At 39.9% G+C, this 20604-nt stretch overlaps 1 protein-coding gene across 3 annotated transcripts in view; it reads right to left on the bottom strand.

The window, feature by feature from the left end:
• Nucleotides 1-1454: 1454 nt before the first annotated feature.
• The window catches only part of USP8 (ubiquitin specific peptidase 8), a 34793-nt gene continuing 15643 nt past the window's right edge, over nt 1455-20604 (bottom strand). For 2 of the 3 annotated variants that reach the window (XM_030577095.1, XM_030577096.1), the window contains exons 5-20: nt 20162-20309; nt 18925-18982; nt 17311-17470; nt 16725-16887; nt 14584-14728; nt 14171-14400; nt 11893-12471; nt 9716-9790; nt 8872-8952; nt 8229-8491; nt 6714-6926; nt 5869-6079; nt 4009-4245; nt 3299-3441; nt 2731-2863; nt 1455-2391 (exon numbers count right to left, since the gene is read on the bottom strand). In XM_030577095.1, coding sequence (XP_030432955.1) covers nt 2206-2391; nt 2731-2863; nt 3299-3441; nt 4009-4245; nt 5869-6079; nt 6714-6926; nt 8229-8491; nt 8872-8952; nt 9716-9790; nt 11893-12471; nt 14171-14400; nt 14584-14728; nt 16725-16887; nt 17311-17470; nt 18925-18982; nt 20162-20309 — 3025 coding nt within the window. In that variant the 3' untranslated portion in view covers nt 1455-2205. The remainder of the gene's footprint in view (nt 2392-2730; nt 2864-3298; nt 3442-4008; nt 4246-5868; nt 6080-6713; nt 6927-8228; nt 8492-8871; nt 8953-9715; nt 9791-11892; nt 12472-14170; nt 14401-14583; nt 14729-16724; nt 16888-17310; nt 17471-18924; nt 18983-20161; nt 20310-20604) is intronic. The other variant, XM_030577097.1, reaches the window with a different exon arrangement.

Raw genomic sequence — 20604 nt, 5'->3', positions numbered from 1 at the left:
ACAATTGCATAACTGCTGTCTTTGTGTGCAGATCACCATGGTCCCCTAACATTCTCACTATTTCATATAGAGAGAATCAGAGGTAATTTTCAATGAATTCATATTCCATTAATGCTTGTACCTTGTGAGGTGGAAAGATCTTCTGGAGCGGGTAGGAAGGCATGAAATAAAGGGTATTTCACAGTGCTGGAATAATTTAAGTTGCAGCAGCACATATGGAGCTCACACAGCCCACCATCAGTGGAATATCGCAGCACGGTACAAAATTAAAGAGTACCGTAATACTTGTGACAGGGTAGCATCCGGTAGCCACTTTGTGTCAAGAGAGATGCAGAAGCATGACTAGGGTAGCATTTGACACAAAGCTGTTCTCTACTCTTGGTCGCTGTTTGCCTCAAAGACTTTGCTTAAACTCTGCTAAGAGCTCAGAAGGAGGATTTATTCTTTAGATGTTGCATCTTGGAGCAAAGTTAAGTAATGGGAGGCACTCTCAGCATTAGGGCAGGATAGAGCATGCTCATGCCATGTGTGTGCTTGTGCCCTGTCAGAGTCAGAACAGCATCAAACAGGAGAAACAAACAAGCAATTAAAGCGTAATGAGCCTGGCTGGAGTAAACATGAAAAACACTTAACTGTGTTTCCTTAGCGCAATCATCCCTTTCTAATGCTGGCTGAAAGTCTCCTATGCTGGATTCAGCAAAAGAACCCTCTGTGATGATCTTATGCAGGTGTAACATGGATCCATTATGAAGTTGTATATAGGCTGAAGGCCCAATTAAGTCAGTTTTCAACCTTAAGTCTGCATTGCCTGGGTTTTTGGTGCTAGATTTAACGTTAACATTGCCTTCACATTTTTTCATGACTAACCTCACATCTGCACCTGCGGAATACAGAGTTCAGCTAGCCAAACACAGTGTAGACAGTAGTTCAGCATCTGTAAAATTGTTTCCCTAGTTCACTCAACCGTTTGCTCTCAAACAGCCTTAGGTCATTGCCTTCCTCAGTAAAAATGGTGGCAATGTTGACCAGGGCACCAGTTTATCCCCTACTCTTTGAAAGTGTTTACAACCTCATCAACAGGTACGTTACTTTAAGAGTGTGGTATTCCCTAGTACTGTGCTGCTGCATTAACTTCTGCATTGAGTTCAAGTGCTACTGCTCTCTGTTGGACAAGAGTCAAATCAGAGTGATAAAAGCTCACCGCAGAGGACTGAGACTTCCAAGAACCAATGCAAGTCAGGAGTGGAAATTACAAAGAGTTGCCAGATAATGGAAATGTGTAGAACTGAACCAAAATAGCTCCTAAACTAATTCACTCTGAGCAGCTGGTTGTCCTTTCAGGTGGAATGCCTGCACTCCGTGGAAGAGGTACAAAATGTATAATAAAGCCCCAAGGGACTTTGACTGATGATCAAATTTTGTAGCTGTCCAAGAAAAAACAAATCCCCCAAACAAACATTTAACAGGATAGTGTATTTTAAATAATTTCTTGTTAATATTCTTAATGCATGTGTACATGAAATCTTGTATTAAAAAATTAAAGAAAATCTCATTTCTTTAGAAATAATTTTAAATGCAGAAATATTCACAAAGGCTAACAGAAAAATACAGCTTTGCTTTTTCTATACCTATAAGACTTAGAGGATTGCTTTTATTTGCCAGTTCTAAATAACTGCAATACTTTGAGTTCTAGAGATTTTCACAAAAGGACCACATTTTATTATATACATAGCTCTGATGTGCAAGTATGCAATCAATATGTACACTTACATTCCTAACTGTTTCCATCATTCTAGAGTATTCACAGTAGAATCAAGCTTAAGGTTAGAAATGTGAAAAGGCCATAACAGTGATAGAAAACAAATCAAGATATGCTGTGGGATTTTTTAGGAAATTTAAACCTATTTGCTAATTAAGCTAGAATTTCATTTTGGAGCAGACTAAAAATATAGTTTTGAAATAAGCTTAACTTAAGTATGCTTGTTGTTATGGTTTCATAGAAGTTGCTATTACCAAAAGCATTATCAATCAGTCTTCTGACTTAAGCAATAGCACTGACCAGAAAGACTCTGTTGCAGAGAAGCTGCTGCAACCTTTCCCTAATTAAGTGGCTATATATTTGTCACTGTTTTGCATATTAATATGCATTTCAATACCTGTGTTGTGCATTTAGAAAGAGAACCAATTTTTTTCACTCAAAACACTTCATGTGGCTATATCTGCTGCTCGCAGTTCAAAAGAAGTGTAAAAGAGAATATATGCAGCTGAAGACTTCACAGAGGATCCTGAGATCTCAGATACTTCATGATCATCAAACTTATACCAGCGCTGTTTTGTAGCATTTCTGCAGTATGCTGTGTAGTGCCCTCCATCCAACCCTCCGTAATGATTCTGGGTGGGGGGAAAAAGTGAAGAGATTAAAATAATATTTTCTTTTTGGCAAGAGCCTTTCTTAGAGTCCGATTCATGATTTAACCAATTGTGCTTTGCTACCACTTCTGCCCTTAGCTAGAATAATAAACTTGAATACCATGCTTTGACCAACATGAAATCCCATTGCAGTAAATATCAGATTCGTTTTCCCTTTTTTCTACAGTTTAATTTGTATCCAGGCAGGAGGCCTAGAAATCCATGTGACTCAAAATGACTTTGTAATACTGGACATACAGAAAGCAGTAAATCCATCTTGTTTTAAAAACCTAAGTTTTAAAGTTGGCTGTGGTTACTTACCGATACTGAAAATAGGTTGTATCTCTTCAAATTACTCTTTGGACCAATAACATATTGTGACAGGTCAAGACTTTCCAAAGGGAAATCTACATATGTTTGTAGCTTTTGCTTCCACCTTCCATCATAGGAGAATCTAGAGAGAGCACAAATCAGCACTAGCCAGAGCAATGGTTCAAGAGATGTCCCAAACTGATTCCATGTTTATAATTATTTCTTACTCACTAATTTTAACTGGGATCTGAGCTAAATAAGACTAAACAGTAAGTTTCACAGCTAAGCAGAGTGTCAGGGCTACCTTACAATTTAAAGTTGCAATACTGCAAATACTTCCATTGACTTCAGTAGGTAAAGTTACACACATGTGACAACTCATATGAGCGATTCCAGGATGGGGGCATATGAAAATAGGAAGCAGATGAAAACTAGATGTAAATTCTTGATATCCATGGGCTCAGGTTGTCTGTACAACATTCTGTATTTTAAAAAAAAGTCTATTGCTTTACTAAAGTCTCCATTAAGGCCAAGTTAACTGCATTTATAGATACATGTTCACAACTTATTGCCTTACCGTTTCAAGTGCACCAGAAGAACGGGTGGCAATTTCCAAATCTCTATTTTTTTCAAAGAATCCCTTCGTGTTTTGCAATGGCTACAGTAAAATCTGTTGTTATCTGTAAGTTTCTCCTCTTTGGAGAATAATCTAAGGCATTCCTAGGACAAAACATAGAAAACACACTTAAAAGCCTGGTGTTTATAAAAAAAAAATAAAGATGTAGCTCAAATATCTGTCTGCTATTGTACAGGAGCTACATGTGCACCATGTTTCATAAGAATAATTAGGAGACTTTAGTTCATGAATCTATTAATGAAAATAACTACTACCTATGTGGAGTAAAAGTTAGTTTCTAAATATAGTTACTGCTTTGTTAATAATAATAAAAAAGCAAGTATCCTACTATGACCTGCAATAAAAAGAGTTTAGTTACTACAAAAAAGTTGTTTAAACTACAGTAGCACAAAAGGCACCTACATCTGTCAGTGTAGTCATATAGGTAAAAATGATTGATTTATTTTTTTAAAATCCTCCCCAAATAAAAAACATTGAAAGAAAAAGACAACCATATATACCACAGTTCATCCTAGAGCAAGTTACACTGGCGAGACTGACATACCCCCCAACCAAAAAGGCTGAAGCAGAAGCAGCACCATACAAAAAACCTAATGCATAATTATTTTATTGCAGTAAAAGCACACATTCCCTCTCTATTACTAACTTACCTGTAGTGTACATTTACTAGTGGATGCAAGTGGCAATGACAAATACATGAAAGCCTCAAATGTTCGGGACTTTTTGTGACACGTAAGACATTGCACTGTAGATTTGAACTGGCCTTGAAAAAGTGCCACAATAATAGATTCATTGAGCTGTTTGTGTTTGTGCCAGGCTAGTTCTGCTGCTTTGAAGTCATCAAGATGATCGTTATTTTCTTCTTTATATCTCTTCCGATTGTCAGCCTGGATATCATAAAATTAAAATATTTTATCACCATATAGCACCATTTTATATGTAAGTACAAAGATGTGAAGCTGTATGAAAAGGTTTTATACACTATGCAAAAATTTTTAAGCATGCCAACAAGCTATATAATTGTTATCTAGTCATATTTCTGTGTTGTCTTCTTTAGCACTTCTTACAGATGCACAGGATAAACACTTATTGTTAGGATTTCACATCTCATTGTATTGCCATCTGTAGAACACCCCATAAGCAATCGCAGCGCATGCTTCAATATTAGCACAAGTGCATAAAATGGAAGTTGATTTAGATAGTTAATCTGTATTTCAGGAGTTTACAGAAGGCTTCTTGCACAAATAATTTGCCATACAGATAATATATTTGAAACATTCTGGTTTATATACTTTAAAAAGATTCACACCATCCCCATTGTGAATATCTACTCTGATGGAATCCAATTAGGAGCAACAAATCATCGTTTTCCCCCAAATGCCAAGAGTTATTGCATGAAAATGTCTCCTTTTCTGGCAGCCTATGCCTCCAATATCTGCGTGGGGTGGGGCTGAGTGTGGGAGACGTATAGATTTAAATGCAACAACAAAATTCTGAAAACAGGGATATTAATTTAAAATAAGATGAGGTAAAGTAGTTTAACTCATCATCACAATATGGAGAATGTATAAACATCACTAGACACACAAAGGAACGAGTATTATGCTGAATTAACTTACTTCCTAATGGGCCATAAAATAGGTTATAAAAATAAGTAAAAAAGACAGATTGAAGACAACACTTTAAAATGAAGAAACATCTGAATACATATTACTGTATTGCTGGCTTTATTATACATTTAATTCAGGAAAAAAACAAGTGTAAGAAAAAGTATTAAAAAATGATCCATAATTATCTTATACAATATCCTTTCGATGCGTGAGAAAAGACAATATTTTTCAAAGTACTTCACTTTAACTAAAAAAGGCTTTTGGAGAGATCACCATTTTTAAATCATGGAAATGCTCTTTTTACAAATAGGCTCATGATAAACCTAGGTAACAATGTGCAAATTGCCACTTGTATCTAAAGGGCCATTCGTGTGTCTAAATACTCATTTAACTTCTCAATTGCAGTATCTGGGCTCAATTTTTGGCTCCTCCTCCAGCTACTTTGTCCTAAAGCAGCCAAAAAGCTACCCCTAACAGAGCAGCTCAGGGTTCCCGATACAAGGAAGTTCTTGGTAGTGCAAAGCTAGCATAGCTGATTCTACACCACCTGTCCCATCTGCTCTATACAGGAGGTGGGCCAGGGGCAGGGCACAGAGTGTCTGGATACAGCTTGGGCAGCCCAAGATCAGGGGATGGGAAAGGTGGCTTTAGAAAAAAAACCAAAACAAAACAAAAACACCCACCTGAGTCAAATGCAAACTCAGCACAGCAGAGAATCTGAGCCCTAGGTGCATAAAGCAGAGATGCAATTGCATACATAGAAATTTTTCAGTCCAGTCCTTACATTGTACCACTTATTTCCATCTTCATAACAGCACAAAACTTCTGCCACTAAACATTTTATATTTCTGTTCTACAATCTGACTGAGATGCGTGATTTATCAGCAGGGAATCACTTACTTTATTTAGGTCTTCATGCAGTCCATCCATTAAAAACAGGAGCAATTCTTGGGAGTCTTGTTGACTGTATCCTGAAAATTGGTCATTGATCTTCCCAATTGTAATTTTAAAATCTTTTGGACTGATATATCGGTATTGTCCTGTCCACAATGCTTTCATTATGATGCCAAACTCTTCTGCCACTTCGCCTTTATGCCCCAAGAGATTTAACCTACACAGTTAAACAGAAATACTGAATATTATATTAAGCCATTAAAACAAGACAAAATATTAATTTCCTTTTTTAATCCAAGATTGTGTAAAGATGAAGTACGTTTTCCCAAGATTAGACCATCACTTATGTCTTGATCCTGCAAACCCTCATGCATATGTTTAACTTTACACACACACAGAGACAAATGTTTGCTGGAGTGGGGTCTTACTGAGAGACTTATGTGCTACAATTTAAGTATACCAGGCTGAAGCAGTTAAAACTTTTATTTACTTTGACATTTTGCTGTTCACAGAGGGTTCATTGGAGGTAGATGCAGCCATTTTCCACTTCTCTCATTTGAACCAACTGTTAGCAAGACTTGCTCTTTTTAATTTCTGCAATGCAGCCAGGCACCGAGATGGTGGGTGCACTAGAAAGTTTTCCTGGCAAAGCACACTCTCACATACCCAAACGTTCGAAAAACCCTCACAAATTTATAACATGGTACTTTTAATATAACTGAGGTTTTAAAAACATCATGGCCCCATTTTTTATGTTTTGAATGAAAAATAGTAACAGTTGTAAATACACATTCGGAATTCGGCCATGTATTAATTAAAATAATCCAAGATAGAAGAAGAATATTCATTACCTGTTAATGTCATCTTGATACAAATTTCTATTGAAATAATCAGCCAGAAGTGGTGCATTGCAGAGACACTGCAATATGGAGTTCATATAGCAAGTGTTCCCTAAATTACGAAGCCCTGTGAGAGCTGGTCCTGATCCCCCGAACACAGGGTTGAGATTACGAATCTGTGGTGCAGAGAGCCTTGAGATTTCAGCTTTAGTGTAACATACTGGTCTGTAAGGAAAAAACTGTTGTTAGCAAACTGGAGTTTTCTATTCTTATTACTACGTTTGCCTTATGGCCTATCATAATGCTCTGTTCTGCCATGTGGGCACCCTATCCTTCCCTCATATTGTAGGTCAGAATAAACTGGGAGCTCTGAGAAGCCAGTGAATTTTAGCCCTTGCAGTTAAACCAGGGGTGGGCAAACTACAGCCTGCAGGCTGGATCTGGCCCCTCAGGGCTTTGGAGCCGGCCTGCGGGATTGCCCTCCGTGGCACTGTGGGCGCCGCGCCGCCCTCAGAAGCGGCTGGCACCACGTCCCTGCAGCCCCAAGGCGTGGGGGATGGGGGGGGTGGAGACAGAGGGCTTCATGTGTTGCGCTTGCCTCCAGGCACTGCTCCCGCAGCTCCCGTTGGCCAGGAACGGGGAACCACCGCCAGTGGGAGCTTCGGGGGAGGCACCTGGAGGTGCAACAAAGGCAGTGCACACGGAGCCCTCCACCCCCCTTCTCCCAGGGGCCGCAGTGCTTCCTGGAGTGGTGCGGGGCTGGGACAAGGCAGGAATGCAAGGAGCCTGCCCTGGCGCGCACCGCTGCCACTCTGGACCTGCTTTAGGTAAGCAGCACCGGGCCGGAGCCCAAACCCCTCCTGCACCCCAACTCCCTGCCCTGAGCCCCTTGATGCACCCCACACCCCTGCTGCACCCCAACCCCCTGCCGAGCCCCCTCATACACCCCACACCCCTCCTGCACCCCAACCCCCTTCCCTGAGCCCCCTCATACACCCCACACCCCTCCTCTTCCCCAATCCCTTGCCCTAAGCCCCTTCCTGCACGCTGCACCCCCTCCCACATCCTGCACTCCCTCCCACACCCCAACCCCCTGCCCTCCGTTAAATTTGCCCACCCAGATGTGGCCCTCAGCCCAAAACATTTGCCCACCTCTGAGTTAAACAGTGTGCCTCATGTCAAGGAATTAAACCTAATATAATTTATTTCACAATAAACAGCAGCCTAAGGCCTGACAGCATGCGGACAAACGGCTGCCATTTAAAAGTCAGCATTTACCAGCACTCCCAACATAGTGGTGTCTAAAATCTCTATATGTTATTGTTGGTAAACAAGGAGAAATCACTGTTCACTGGGGATCACTGTATACTGTGTTCTGCTTTGAGCTCTGCAGCTATGTAGTTTAAGTCTACCAGAAACATTCCACATAAACCAATAGGAAAGAATTAATAGAATTCAGGTGGGCAAACTCGAGACCCTATCATATTGTACTAGCTGTGATGTTTTGACTTAATTTATCAGACATACTTATTTTCACGACTGATTGCAGGAGTTGCAGGAATTTTCTTTTTCTCTTCCTCCTGAATGGCTTGGGTTATGTCTGGTGAAGAGTAGGATCGCTTCAATTTGGGGTGTTCTCTGTCCCATTCAGCAGTCACCTGTGGCTTGGCTTTATGAGTTGGTGGAGTGGATGGAGGGGTGGATGAAGGAGCCATTTCCGGAGGATACATCTGAACAGTATTTGTTGGCGAGTGGTAATAACGAAACGTCCCAGTGATTGGATCCAGAAACTTGGGTGACAAAAATTAAAGTTTATTGAGGGATTTTACTCTGTTTTTAGACTAGTTGATCAATACTATTAAACTACTAAAAACACTGGCCAGAATAATTCTAATATGAAGAGATTGCAGACTACAGTAATGTGACTTGATCTCAGTATCTAGTGAATAGCATCATTCTTCCCAAAGTATGCATTAAATGTTGCTGGCAAAGCTCCAGTCATTTCATTAACAATAATCTTAAAGTTTAGAAAATAAGAACAATCACACAGAAATGTAAAGAAGGGAAAAATGTCAACCCAAATCTATTATATAATTATTGTGCAAATAAAAGCCAGTAACACATTCAGGTAGGTGACTTAACTGTCTAGATTTTTGGAAATTATAATTACCTTTGCCCAGCCTGCAGGCAATCCTGGTACTATCCTCCCCATTTCCTCACTTCGTGCTCTAATCAACGGCTCCCGCTGGGACTAATATAATACAATTCAAATATAAAGACACATGAAGTTATTGTTATGCAGAGCAGCATGTCTAGTTTATCTTTAGTATTCTGTAAATTCTCCATGTAGCTAAAAGCTTACACATAGAACAATTCAATAAGAACCACTAGTGTTCTAAGTAGAAATTTGGATTTTTTTTTTTTTGTCTAGGGCAAAAAACAGATAGTATGTTTCTATTGTTTAGCATCAATTGATCTAAATGAATGACATTCATCGTCACACACCAAAATAATGCAAATCCATCTAATTGCACATATAAAGCAATTTGATTTTCCAATTCCTTTATTATCAAAATCACTTTAGGTATGTGTGTTTGTGTGTTCTCACTAAATATTTATGAATGACTCTCCCACTCCCCACAAAAAACAAACAAAACACAAAAAAAACCAACTCCACCACAAAAAGGAAAAAAAGGAAAACAGTGAGATGACAAAAATATATATATATATATATATGTGTGTGTATACATAAAAAAAGTCATGAAACACTTGTTAATCCCATAGGAGATATCAAGTACTTTCACTTGAAAAAGTGTTAAATATGTTTTGCTTTTTACAGGAAAAAATGAAAAAAGTATGTAAAGTAACACAAACAGCTGCAGGACACAGCAAAGATTCCTCCTAAAGAGAAGATCTCAAAAATAAATGAGGTGGAATTTAACATAAGATAAAATTACAACAATATGATATCTGCTCTGGGTTTCTTTCAGCTACATACAACACTCTGTATTTACTTTAAGTCTTTCAGTATCTTGTTCAGTATCCTCTCTTTGAGTTCCACTTTCTGGTTGTTCTTTAACCCCAGTGTGCTGTAAAAGATTTTGAAAAGAGACTTTCAATTTTCATATGGAATTACTGAGTGTCAGTGAGTAAGTGGCACCTCACTATAGCAAGTGTTCCCTAAATTACGCTATAGCAAAAGATTGAAGGGTAAACCTCGGTTTGTTTCAGTGACTACACCAGGTACATACTGTGGCACTCTGTACCTCAAATCAGAACCCTGGAACCCCCATATTCATTCCTGTCATATAATTATGATATATTCCACACAAAGCATGAAATAGAGAATCACAGAAATGTAGGACTGGGAAGAACCTCAACAGGTCAGTGGCCAGCATATACCTCGGCCCATGCCGCTTCCAGCAGCCCCCATTGGCCTGGGACCGTGAACTGCAGCCAGTAGGACTTGTGATCGGCCGACCCTGCGGACACTGCAGGTAAACAAACCGTCCCGGCCTGCCAGCAGTTTTCCCTGGTGGGCCGAGTGCCAAAGGTTGCCGATCCCTGAACTAAACCATTCCTGACACGTTTGTCTAACCCAGGGGTTGGCAACCTTTCAGAAGTGCTGTGCCAAGTCTTCATTTATTCACTCTAATTTAAAGGTTTCACATGCCAATAATACATTTTAATGTTTTTAGAAAGTCTCTTTCTCTAAGTCTATAATATATATAAAATAAACAAGGTTTTTAAAATTTTTAAGAAACTTCATTTAAAATTAAATTAAAATGCAGAGCGCCCCCTGGACCTGAGGCCAGGACCTAGGCAGAGTGCCACTGAAAATCAGCTCGCGTGCTGCCTTTGGCATGTGTGCCATAGGTTGCTTACCCTTGGTCTAACCTGTTCTTAAAGAACCTCCAGTGACGGAGATCCCACAACCTCCCCAGGCAATCTGTTCCATTGCCAAACTACTCTGACAATTAAGAAGTTTTTCCCTAATGTCCAACCTAAACATCCTTTGTTGCAATTTAAGCCCATTGCTTCTTGTTCCCTCTAACAGAAAATCATGGCACAACTCTAATTATGGAGCTGCAAGCACACCTTCACGATACTGATAAAGAAAAAAAGAACAAACAAAAAGGGATTTGATGGACTAATTGCTTACATTTAATATGGAATGGAAAGTTTAAAAGTAAGGGGTTTTGTATTTCTATATAAAGTAGAAATGTTTACTTCTAACATCCCAGAGTTATCAGAGCGGCGCAAAATGTATGTCAAAATTAAAAGACACTAGATTTCTTCATCTGAGTTTATGGAGCTTCTGCATGATTAAAGACTTCCTTTGCATTAATATCACTGATGTTAGGCATGAATTCCACTCCCCTAATCTGAAGGTTAGAGAAAATTTCAATATCTTTTTATGGTGCATTTTCAAGCTGTAAATGTGGCCATTAACCTGCGGTGAAGCTCAACCTATTTCTTCAGATTAGCTGATTCTATTTTATGACCACAGAAGGGTAAATGTGACTGATCTTGTTCACTTTTCTTAGGCTTCAGTGGGATAAAGGAAGGAGGTATGATGCCAGAAGAGAGAGTGGGGAGCAGATCTGCTCTCAAACAGAACACTGGATGGGGGTAGTAGACTACTTGTCCTTTCCATACTTGTTAACAATACTATGACCTTTATCCTCTCCGGCAAGAGTTCTGTCTAACCTGTGGCATTTGGGAACCAATTATAGCTGTGTGATTCTGTCCTTCCCCAGCACAAGTTACAGCAGTAAAGAGAGGATTGGTTTAACAGAGTAGAGTGCCACCATGCCTCTGAAATGCCGCCTATGCTGGGGATGAAAGGATAGACAGAGCAAGAGTCAGTTCTATTGGCTCTATATCAGCAGGGATTTCCCAAGCCCCAAGTGCACTCCTTGCTGCCCAGCTCTTCTGAGAATCTGGCCATTTTATGTTGCTTAAATAGCACAAAGTGGGAATGAGGGTCTGCTCCTTTGGGATTTGTTTTGCATTTTTCCTCTAGTTTTAAATCAAAATGTCAGGTCCCAAACAAAACCCAGTTATTTGCAGTTCAATACCTCAGCACTGGCACTTTCCCAGTGCAAGCGTTCTGATACACACTGACAAAACTGTGCCAAATGATTACTCTATTTTCATTTTGTGGCTGTTGAACTGCTCGTTTACTAACCTTGCTTGAGACTGACACTCCTGTCACAGATGTATCTCCTAACGCACGCCTCTGCATTTCTGGTGTTTGAGTTCCCTTTGCTCTTTCTTCCATAGGTACTTTTTCAAGCTCAGATTTTTTTGCAGCAGTGTTTTCATGTTCAGTTTTATTTTGTCTTTTTGCTTCTAATACTTCTTTGCGCGCTCTCTCTTGTTCTTCCTTTTCCTTTTGTTCCTTAATTGCCTGATCTTCCTGCTGTCTCCTCTCTCTCTCTTCTTTTGCCTGCTCTAGCTTTCCTCGGTGCTCCTTTTCTTCCTGTTCCTGCTTCTCCAATTTGAGCTTCTCTCTTTGTTTCTCTTGTTGTCTTTCCCGCAATTCTTTTTCTCGTTTGCTCTTCTCCAACATGGAAGCTGTTTCTGCGTGTATGCGGCTTTTCTCTTCTTCTGTCAGCATGGTCTTTGCATCAAACGGTGGCTTTGTGGATCGATCTGGAATCATTCTTCCATTCTGAATAAGATGTTTGTCAAGAGTTGTACCTTCAGATTTTGGACTATTAGCATCATCAAGAAATTTTGCTAAAGGCTTTTTAGTACGATCAATCTGGAATAATAAAAACGGAGTATAAAATGAGAATAAAATGTCAACTAGAAACATTTGTTACAGTCCCTAATATCACACAATACTAGGATCTTCTAGCAACTCTGCCTTCTTTAACTAAACTGCCTTTGGACTTATACAAGTAAGTCCACATTGTTTTAGCCATCTTGCTTTTCAAAACTTCCATTTATGGAACCTATTAGTGAAAGATGTTCCATCAAAGTTCTGTGCAGACTTCAGTTTACTTACTCCTGGTCTTCATGAACATTCCCTGAGGGCTGAAGCAGACATTTTTGGGGGAGAGAAGCGGGGACACCACCTTAGATTTGTATTCCTCATGTATAACATCTTGGCTGCTATGCTATAGATTTATAATAATGAAGCTTTCAGTAGAAAGTCCTGAATAGAAATCAAAATAATAATGTTTCTTCAATGTAAAAAAAAAAAATTGTTTAAGAAAAGGTATGTGAAAGGGCAATACTGAAAGACAACTTAAAAATGTCTACTTCTGCCAGATAAAAACAAACATGATGGAAGCAAGCAGACTGTTCTCATCCATTTTGTTTGATCATCCATTGATTTTTAAATGGTTTTGCATAATTCTTCTTGACCTGCCTATTCCATCAGAAACCAGAAGGCAATGTTGTTTAGTAGTTGGGGAACAGGACTAGAGCTGAGAACTCAGTGTAAAGAGTCTTTAGTGGCCTCGGGCAAACCACACACTGTGCGTGTTTCCGTTTACCCATTAATAAAACTAGGATATTAGGTGAATATTAACAGTCTGTACAGCACTTTGAAGGTAAGTAGGGTTAAAACTGATTATTATTAGAACTCAACGCTAGTTCTCACGTTGTCACACGGTGAGCTGGACCTTTAAGGGCATTAAGCCCCAGCTTAGACTTGGGCATATCCTTCCCTTTCTTCTGACCATGTGACAGAGCATGTGACTGAGTGGCGAGCTGCCTGTGGCTCAGACCAGTGAGAGACTAAGGGAAGAGTAGAGTGTCTGAGGAGTCTTTTCATGGCTGCCTAGGGAAGGCCCTTGAGAAAGCAGCCTAGGGGAAAAAAAAAAGTGAGAGCCACTTCATGGTTTAGGGTTCCTGGGTTGAAGTCTAAATTAGAGGGAAGACCCAGTTTCCCCTTATGCCTCAACTACACTGCCAGGAGAAGGAAACTAGTGCTCCTGTGATGAAGCGGGACCAGGACTGCTGTAAGCTCCTGCCAAAAGAGGAGAAAGTAGAGAACCAGGAGAAAGGGCTGTGGCAACAGGAAAGTGAAGAACCTTGTGAGTCTCCTGCAGCAAGAAAAGTAAATCAGTGCTTTTTATTTTTGATTGTCCATATGGGGAACATTCTTCTGTTAGAAGACCAAAGCACATAGACCACTAAAGCACCTTAATAGTCTGGGAAGACAGGCTCCAGAGGCATGGTGACCGGGAAGCTGAGGTTTGAGATAATTAAGAGGTAAGCCGTGGACCAAAATGCTAAAGTTCATCACATGCTGTTTGATCAGAGTAATTGGGAAATTAATTGTATTAAGTCAGCAATACTCAATCAAATGCAGAAAGCTGTGAGGAAACAGTAAAACTAGACTTTTCCCATTTGCAGGTCTCTTTTTAATAAAATATAATTAACATGGACAATACAGCTACATAGAAGTTTTCTTTTAAATGAAAGCTTAAACAAGAAAGAACATATCTTACCTGTGGGACATTTATCACAGTGTATATTGGGTGGACTACATGTGAACCATCAGTCTCAGGGGTAGCCGCAACTGGTGCACTTGGAGTTGGTGTGTTATATGATCCTGTCCTCCCCTCTTGATTACTTCCCATTTCATCATTCTCAGTCACTTCTACTGGAGTGGGCTTTACATGGACAACAGGTGGTGGTGGAGGAGCTGGCTCTTCCAGAGAGGGATAAGTAAAATCCACTGAAAACCATAGAAATATAGTGCTTTTTTAAGAACAAAAACATATTATGTATGTAATTAGCATCCTAATCTAAAGCAAGAGCAGACTATTAAATTATTAATATATATTTAAGTTACTGTATATAATCTTAGATTGCTTATTTATTCTTTTCAATGTTTTTAAAATGTCTTCCCTATACTTACAAGAGACAGACACCGCTTCACTCTTGCCACGCGGTGGTGGAGTTACTTTAGCATTTGTTGTATGTTGGGGATAGCAAAGAAGCCAGGTCTCATAACCTCCTTCTAAGACTAAAGGCTCACTCCGCAGTATAGTTTTACTTTCCCACTGGAAAAAGTTAAAATGAGAGACATTCTGAATGTAGCAACAGAGCCTTTATATTACAACTCAAATTATGCTGAAAAAACTTACATGCCTGGCTGTTACATTTTAGTAGACAGATTATTGTTCAGATTGACAATCAATCAGTAAAATCGTTATTATTTAGATTGTAAACCCTTTAGGGAAAGGATTCTCTCCCCTATCTATGTACAGCACCCAGCACAATGGGGCTCTAATCCCAACTGGAGCCTTTAGGCACTACCATAGTATAAATACTTATTACTATTAGCAGCAACGCTTGAATTCTGAAAGTTTGCCATTTATAGTAAGCATATGCTTGCAAATGCCTCTCATGGGTTGACGTTCTGTGAATAGGTGTATTAGCTTTAACATTTTAAAAATCTGCCATCAACAAAACAAAAGCCCAGAATTTCAGACTTGAGCCTGCCACGCTGCCCTGAGCTCACTAGTATGACCAGAGAGCTTTGTGGGGTTCACAAAACATGTGTGGCAATACATATAGATAACAGGCTATGCCAGCACTAATTCTCAGTCCTTCTAACTGTGCAGCTTTAGGTGACAGAAAATGTTGTGTGCACAAGAGTCCTTTTACAATCTCAATCTATTTCAAGAAAGCTGAGAGGGGAAACAATTAACATTGTAGTATGTAAATTCTACAATTTTATCTTTCACCACTGAACCATTTTTAAATAGAACTGTTTAATTTCTAAACTCTTACTATAGCTGAAACTCAGGCCAATTTAATCCGTGCTCCCCCAGTAAACAGAAACAGAGAAGATGGCCAAGAGTGTCGACGGGGGCTTCTCACTTTCTCCCAACTCCTCCAATCTTGGAGGCGTCTGGCTCACAGCGATTTACCTCCACTTTGGCAGCCATGGATTGCCTCATTAAGACATTTGGTAGTGGACCACTTCCAGAGCTCCAAGGAATGATGTATTATGAGTTAGCAAGAGAGAGGAGAGGGACTGACTGAATATATGTCCTTGACATACTAATACAGGGGTGGGCAAACTACAGCCCAGGGGCTGAATCTGGCCCACCAGCTGTTTTAATCTGGCCCTCGAGTTCCTGCTGGGGAGCAGGGTCTGGGGCTTGCCCCACTTCGGTGATCTGGCACTCCAGGTGGGGAGCAGGGGGGCCACTCCATGTGGCTCCCGGAAGCAGTGGCATGTCCCCCCCTCCGGCTCCTATGCATAGAGGCAGTCAGGGGGCTCTGCTCTGCACGCTGCCCTCGCAGCTCCTATTAGCCAGGAATTGCAGCCAATGGGATCTGTGGGGGAGGTACCTGTGGATGGGGCACTGCGCAGACTGCCTAGCCGTGCCTCCGCATAGGAGCCGGAGAAGGGAAATGCTGCTGCTTCTGGGAGCCACTTGAGGTAAGCACCGCCCGGAGCCTGCACTCCTGAGACTCTCCCCATGCCCCAACCCCCTGCCCCACCCCTTATCCTTCTCCCGCCCTCGATCCCAGCCTAGAGCACTCTCCTGCACCACAAATTCCTCATCCCCAGACCCACTCCAGACCCCAACCAGAGCTCTCATCCCCTCCTGCATCCCAACCCCAATTTTGTGAGCATTCATGGCCCACCATACAATTTCTATTCCCACCTGTGGCCCTTGGGCCAAAAAGTTACCCACCTATGTACTAATACGAGGACAGCCACTTCCCCAAATGATCTGTAGGTCAGGCAGATAAGAATTTTTAAAGAGATGGTTCACAACATTTATCACATTTACTCTCCCCACACAGTTAGCTATGTTGTCCTCAGCCAGAAAGAGGAAGCAAGCAAAAAATGTGAAAGATACACGTTTGTGGCATCAAAACCACACAGTCTCGTTGAAAACCATAGGAAGAGATGCTAAGGTGTTTACCCAGAATGTTTATCTGTTTTTCTTGCATTTTAGAATTATAGTTACTTAATAACCACTTCTCATCAGCCAGGATAATAAAGTTAGACAAATATAAAATGCCAAACTTGTGTACCTTAAAAAGTGCATCTTTCAGGCTCTGTAGAGTTGTTCCCAGCTGCAAGTCTCTTGCAGAACTAAACCAGTCAAATAGCACAACATAATCAACATGTCCCCTCTTCTTCCATGGCTCTTTAGAACTATCTGGGAGTTTAGCTTCAATCCAGTTAGCAGTGACTCTGGAATATAGGAAAACTTGTTTGAGTACAAACACCACATTTTGTCCAAGAATGCCTAAAAACATTTTTTAAGACTGTGTATAGATGATAAAGGTATGATGATATGCAATACATATAGCAAAGTAACAATGAATCTAGATCTGTTCTTATATTAGTGCACCTAGAAGCTTAAACTGGCCAAATGTTCACAACTCATTCATTCACTCAGGCCAGTTACTTTCTGAAACTGAAAGCACAAGCTTACCTCACTTTAACAAGTTGCTCATAACTCCTGTATAAGGAAATGGTTTTCAGTCGGTCTAAAACGGAATATGGTTAAGTAAACCAGAGACATATATTTTATTTCTCTTCCACCAAATGGTTAGAGTTCATTAATATCAGTGCATAGTCACAAGATTCTACCACACAAAGGTTATTCCATACCCAGGACTGATAGCCTCTTCTGGAACACTGATGGAATTTGGAATACAGGATTCCTGATAATCTTTCAAGCTTCGAGCATCCATTATGAGCAATTCAATGTTTTTGTCCATCATCATTGGAAACAGTTTCTCAGCAGTGATTGCTCCTTGAGATACAGGAGCTATTATATGCAAAAATATATTACAAAGAGAAACAGAAATCATTTGATCACATCTCATGGGAGAGGTCAAGACTCTTGTTTGCAAATAAATAAGACCACAGAATAATATAGTTTCAGGAAAAACTGAATTTGAACATCGAGGCTCATCTCCCATGTGAAATTCTGCCCAAAGAATCATGAACGTGGGACATCTGATATGAATATCTACAGCTCCTGGCTTCCACTATAAACAGACTGTAGCTGTTCTTTGATTTTATACAATATTTAAAAAACACCAGCTTAAAATAATCAGTATTGTCACACTAGTCTGCACTGGTTTATAGGTTGAAGGAGAATTCAAGAGAAGAATTTCACATTTGTACACTGTAGAAATGGAGCCTGGGGAAAAGGGTCCTTTATTTAAATCAAAATTTTCTTACAAAAGTCTCTGAGACACATGCCTTGAATATTTCACACCAGTTGTAGCTGGTGACTTTTTTTTTTTTTTTTTTGCCTGTTTGACCATGCCACGGTTAGTTCAGTTTACATTTGAAATTACTACATTATGAATTATTGTGTAATGATCAAAATTCAGTAATTTCTAAAAGCAATCACTACCAAATCACCTGATGAGACACAAATTGACGACAACTTTTATGAAAGTCATGGAGAAGTGAGCAAAGAAGTCATAAAAAACCTCAGTGTCAAATGTAATTTTAACAAAAAGCAGACTGGAGAGGCTCAACTGATATACTGAATGTCATAATTAACAAGTACAATGCTAAATTAAGATGGTACACTAATTTTGATTTTAAAGAGAGGAAATCATAACCGGGGGGGGGGAGGGGGAGAGAGAAGTGAAGGAAGCTATCCAAGAATCCAAAGCCAGAAGGGACCACTGTAATTGTCTAGTCCAGGGGTTCTCAAACCTATTTGACCGTGCTCTCCTTCTTGTGTCTGCGGTTGTTTATGTCCCTCTCTCCTGTGCTTCTGCTACACAAGTACATATAGGACACCCAGCTATGAAGGCAGAGTGGAGAGTGGCGGCTACTGGCCAGCTCGGCAGGCAGCGCTGCTACCAGCAGCACAGAAGTAAGGGTGGTAATACTATACCATGCCACCTATACTTCTCTGCTGTGGTGGTGGCGCTGTCTTAAGAGCTGGGTACTGCTCTCCTAACATTTCTCATGCCGCCCCCACCTCCTCCCAAAGAAATTCCCCCAGTTTGAGAACCTCTTTTCTAGTCTGACCTTCTGCATAAAACAGGCCATAAAACTTCCCAAAAATAAATTTCTGGATATTTCTCTAAAAGAGTCTGCAATCACAACTTTAAAATGGCCAATAATGGAAAATCCATGATGCCTCTATGTAAGTTGTTCCAATGGTTAGTTACTCTCACTGTTTAACTAAACTATATGAAGGTTTTTTCCTGTTAAACAATGAAGACTTTTCCTGTGAAACATTGCATCACTTACCACTCAATCTGTCAAGTTGATCTTTTCTTTCCACTGAACCTTTCTTCTCACCATTGATCTGTATTATTGTAAAAAAGTGTTACAAGTTGCTGTTTTTATTTTCTAATATAAAGTAACAAGTTCAGTAAGTGGCCTTGACTCACAAAACATGAATACAACAGGAAGGGACCCACTAGAGGGTAATCTCTACAAAGATCTGCTGTCAAAATGTCCAGAAGTCTCAAGAAAGAGGATGGGAGGGCAGCTGCCCATAACCAAGGGGAGCTGTGGAAGATGTAACAAAGCCTGGGACTGCTGTGCTTGTTAGGTAGAGTTGCTGCTGGGTGATTTTGGGAGGAGGAAGGCAGGAGAGAGAAATGATGCATGACTCCTGGGACACTACTTTTGCCCACTCAAATCACAGATTCCAGGCCCAACTGAAATTTGTCCATAGTTTGCCAGCACCCTCTCAAACAAGAAGCATAAGATCTGCAACATGGAGGATCATTTCCATGCACAAAGCTAGGGATACAATTCCATTCACTGTGTTTAAATAACAAAAAAATTCATTATGAAAGCTTGTAATATCTAGACAGAGCAGCAAAAACAGTGTCCACTCATGCATTCATCCAGACATAAGAGGACTCCCTCTCTCTGCACATGTGCAATGTGCCCAGCCATTTGATGGTGTCGTCATCAGCCAGGTGGAGAGTCAGTAGCCTGCTTTTAAGAGGACTTAAAGGACGGAACATAGCTTTCACTTGAACTTACTCAATTTTGTTACCACTAAACCTCAAAGTATAAGAAGGCACAAGTGTTATATACTAATGAATAACATAATTTTTAATTTAAAGAAAAAAATTGGGCTCTATGGAAGAATTGAAGTCTATTATTCTGCTGAGCTTTAAGAGTTCTGTGGGGTCTTGCAGGTATCAAATATGTCCACAAAGGTCTATGACAAAAATTATGTTTAATAAAAAAATTCATATCTTTCAAAAGTTTCATATTATGCCATAAAAAAATATAAAGCCTTTTACCAAAAATGGTAGAAGTAAACTTAAAATGGTTATCTTTAAAGGATAATGTTTGTTTACTTTGTAGAAAGTTAATCTAGTCATGGGTGCAACGTTACTAGTTAACTCAGTTTCTTCAATAAAATAAGTGGCCTCATATTAACAGTTGATTTAATGAAGTGCTCATTTAAACATAATGCATTTACAGATTTACTAGCATGTCTGTAAATATTCCCCTCCATTACCCTTTGGTTTTTTTCCTTGGAATCTACTGCATTTTCTGAAGAGTGTTTGGCTAAAGCCTTTCCATCATCTTTTACTTCTTGCTTTTTCTGCTGCTCTTCTTGTCTCTCTTTCTCTTCAAGCTTTTTCCGAACTTCAGCTTCCTCATATCTAGTAGGAAAAAGTCCGTTTTTAAAAATGTTTAACTTCTGCTTCAGTAGCTTTGTGCAATTTTCGCCCCAAACATTTTAAATATTGAGGTCTCACAACACTTATTCTTGACTTCTCAAATTCTTCCTATTTTCCTCAGTAGCTGCTTGATATTATTCCTGTCTGTGCTTTTTGCATTTCATAACTCACCTTGTTTTTTGGGACCAACTGATGTCCTCTGCTCTTCTCAAGGCTTACAATTTCTTTCCTTCAACCTCAGCTGTTTATGTAAATGCTTCTGCTCTGGCATCACTGA

This window comes from Gopherus evgoodei, chromosome 10, assembly GCF_007399415.2.
Source record: "Gopherus evgoodei ecotype Sinaloan lineage chromosome 10, rGopEvg1_v1.p, whole genome shotgun sequence".
Classification (NCBI taxonomy): Eukaryota; Metazoa; Chordata; order Testudines; family Testudinidae; genus Gopherus; species Gopherus evgoodei.
This window is presented reverse-complemented; position numbering and strand designations above follow the sequence as displayed.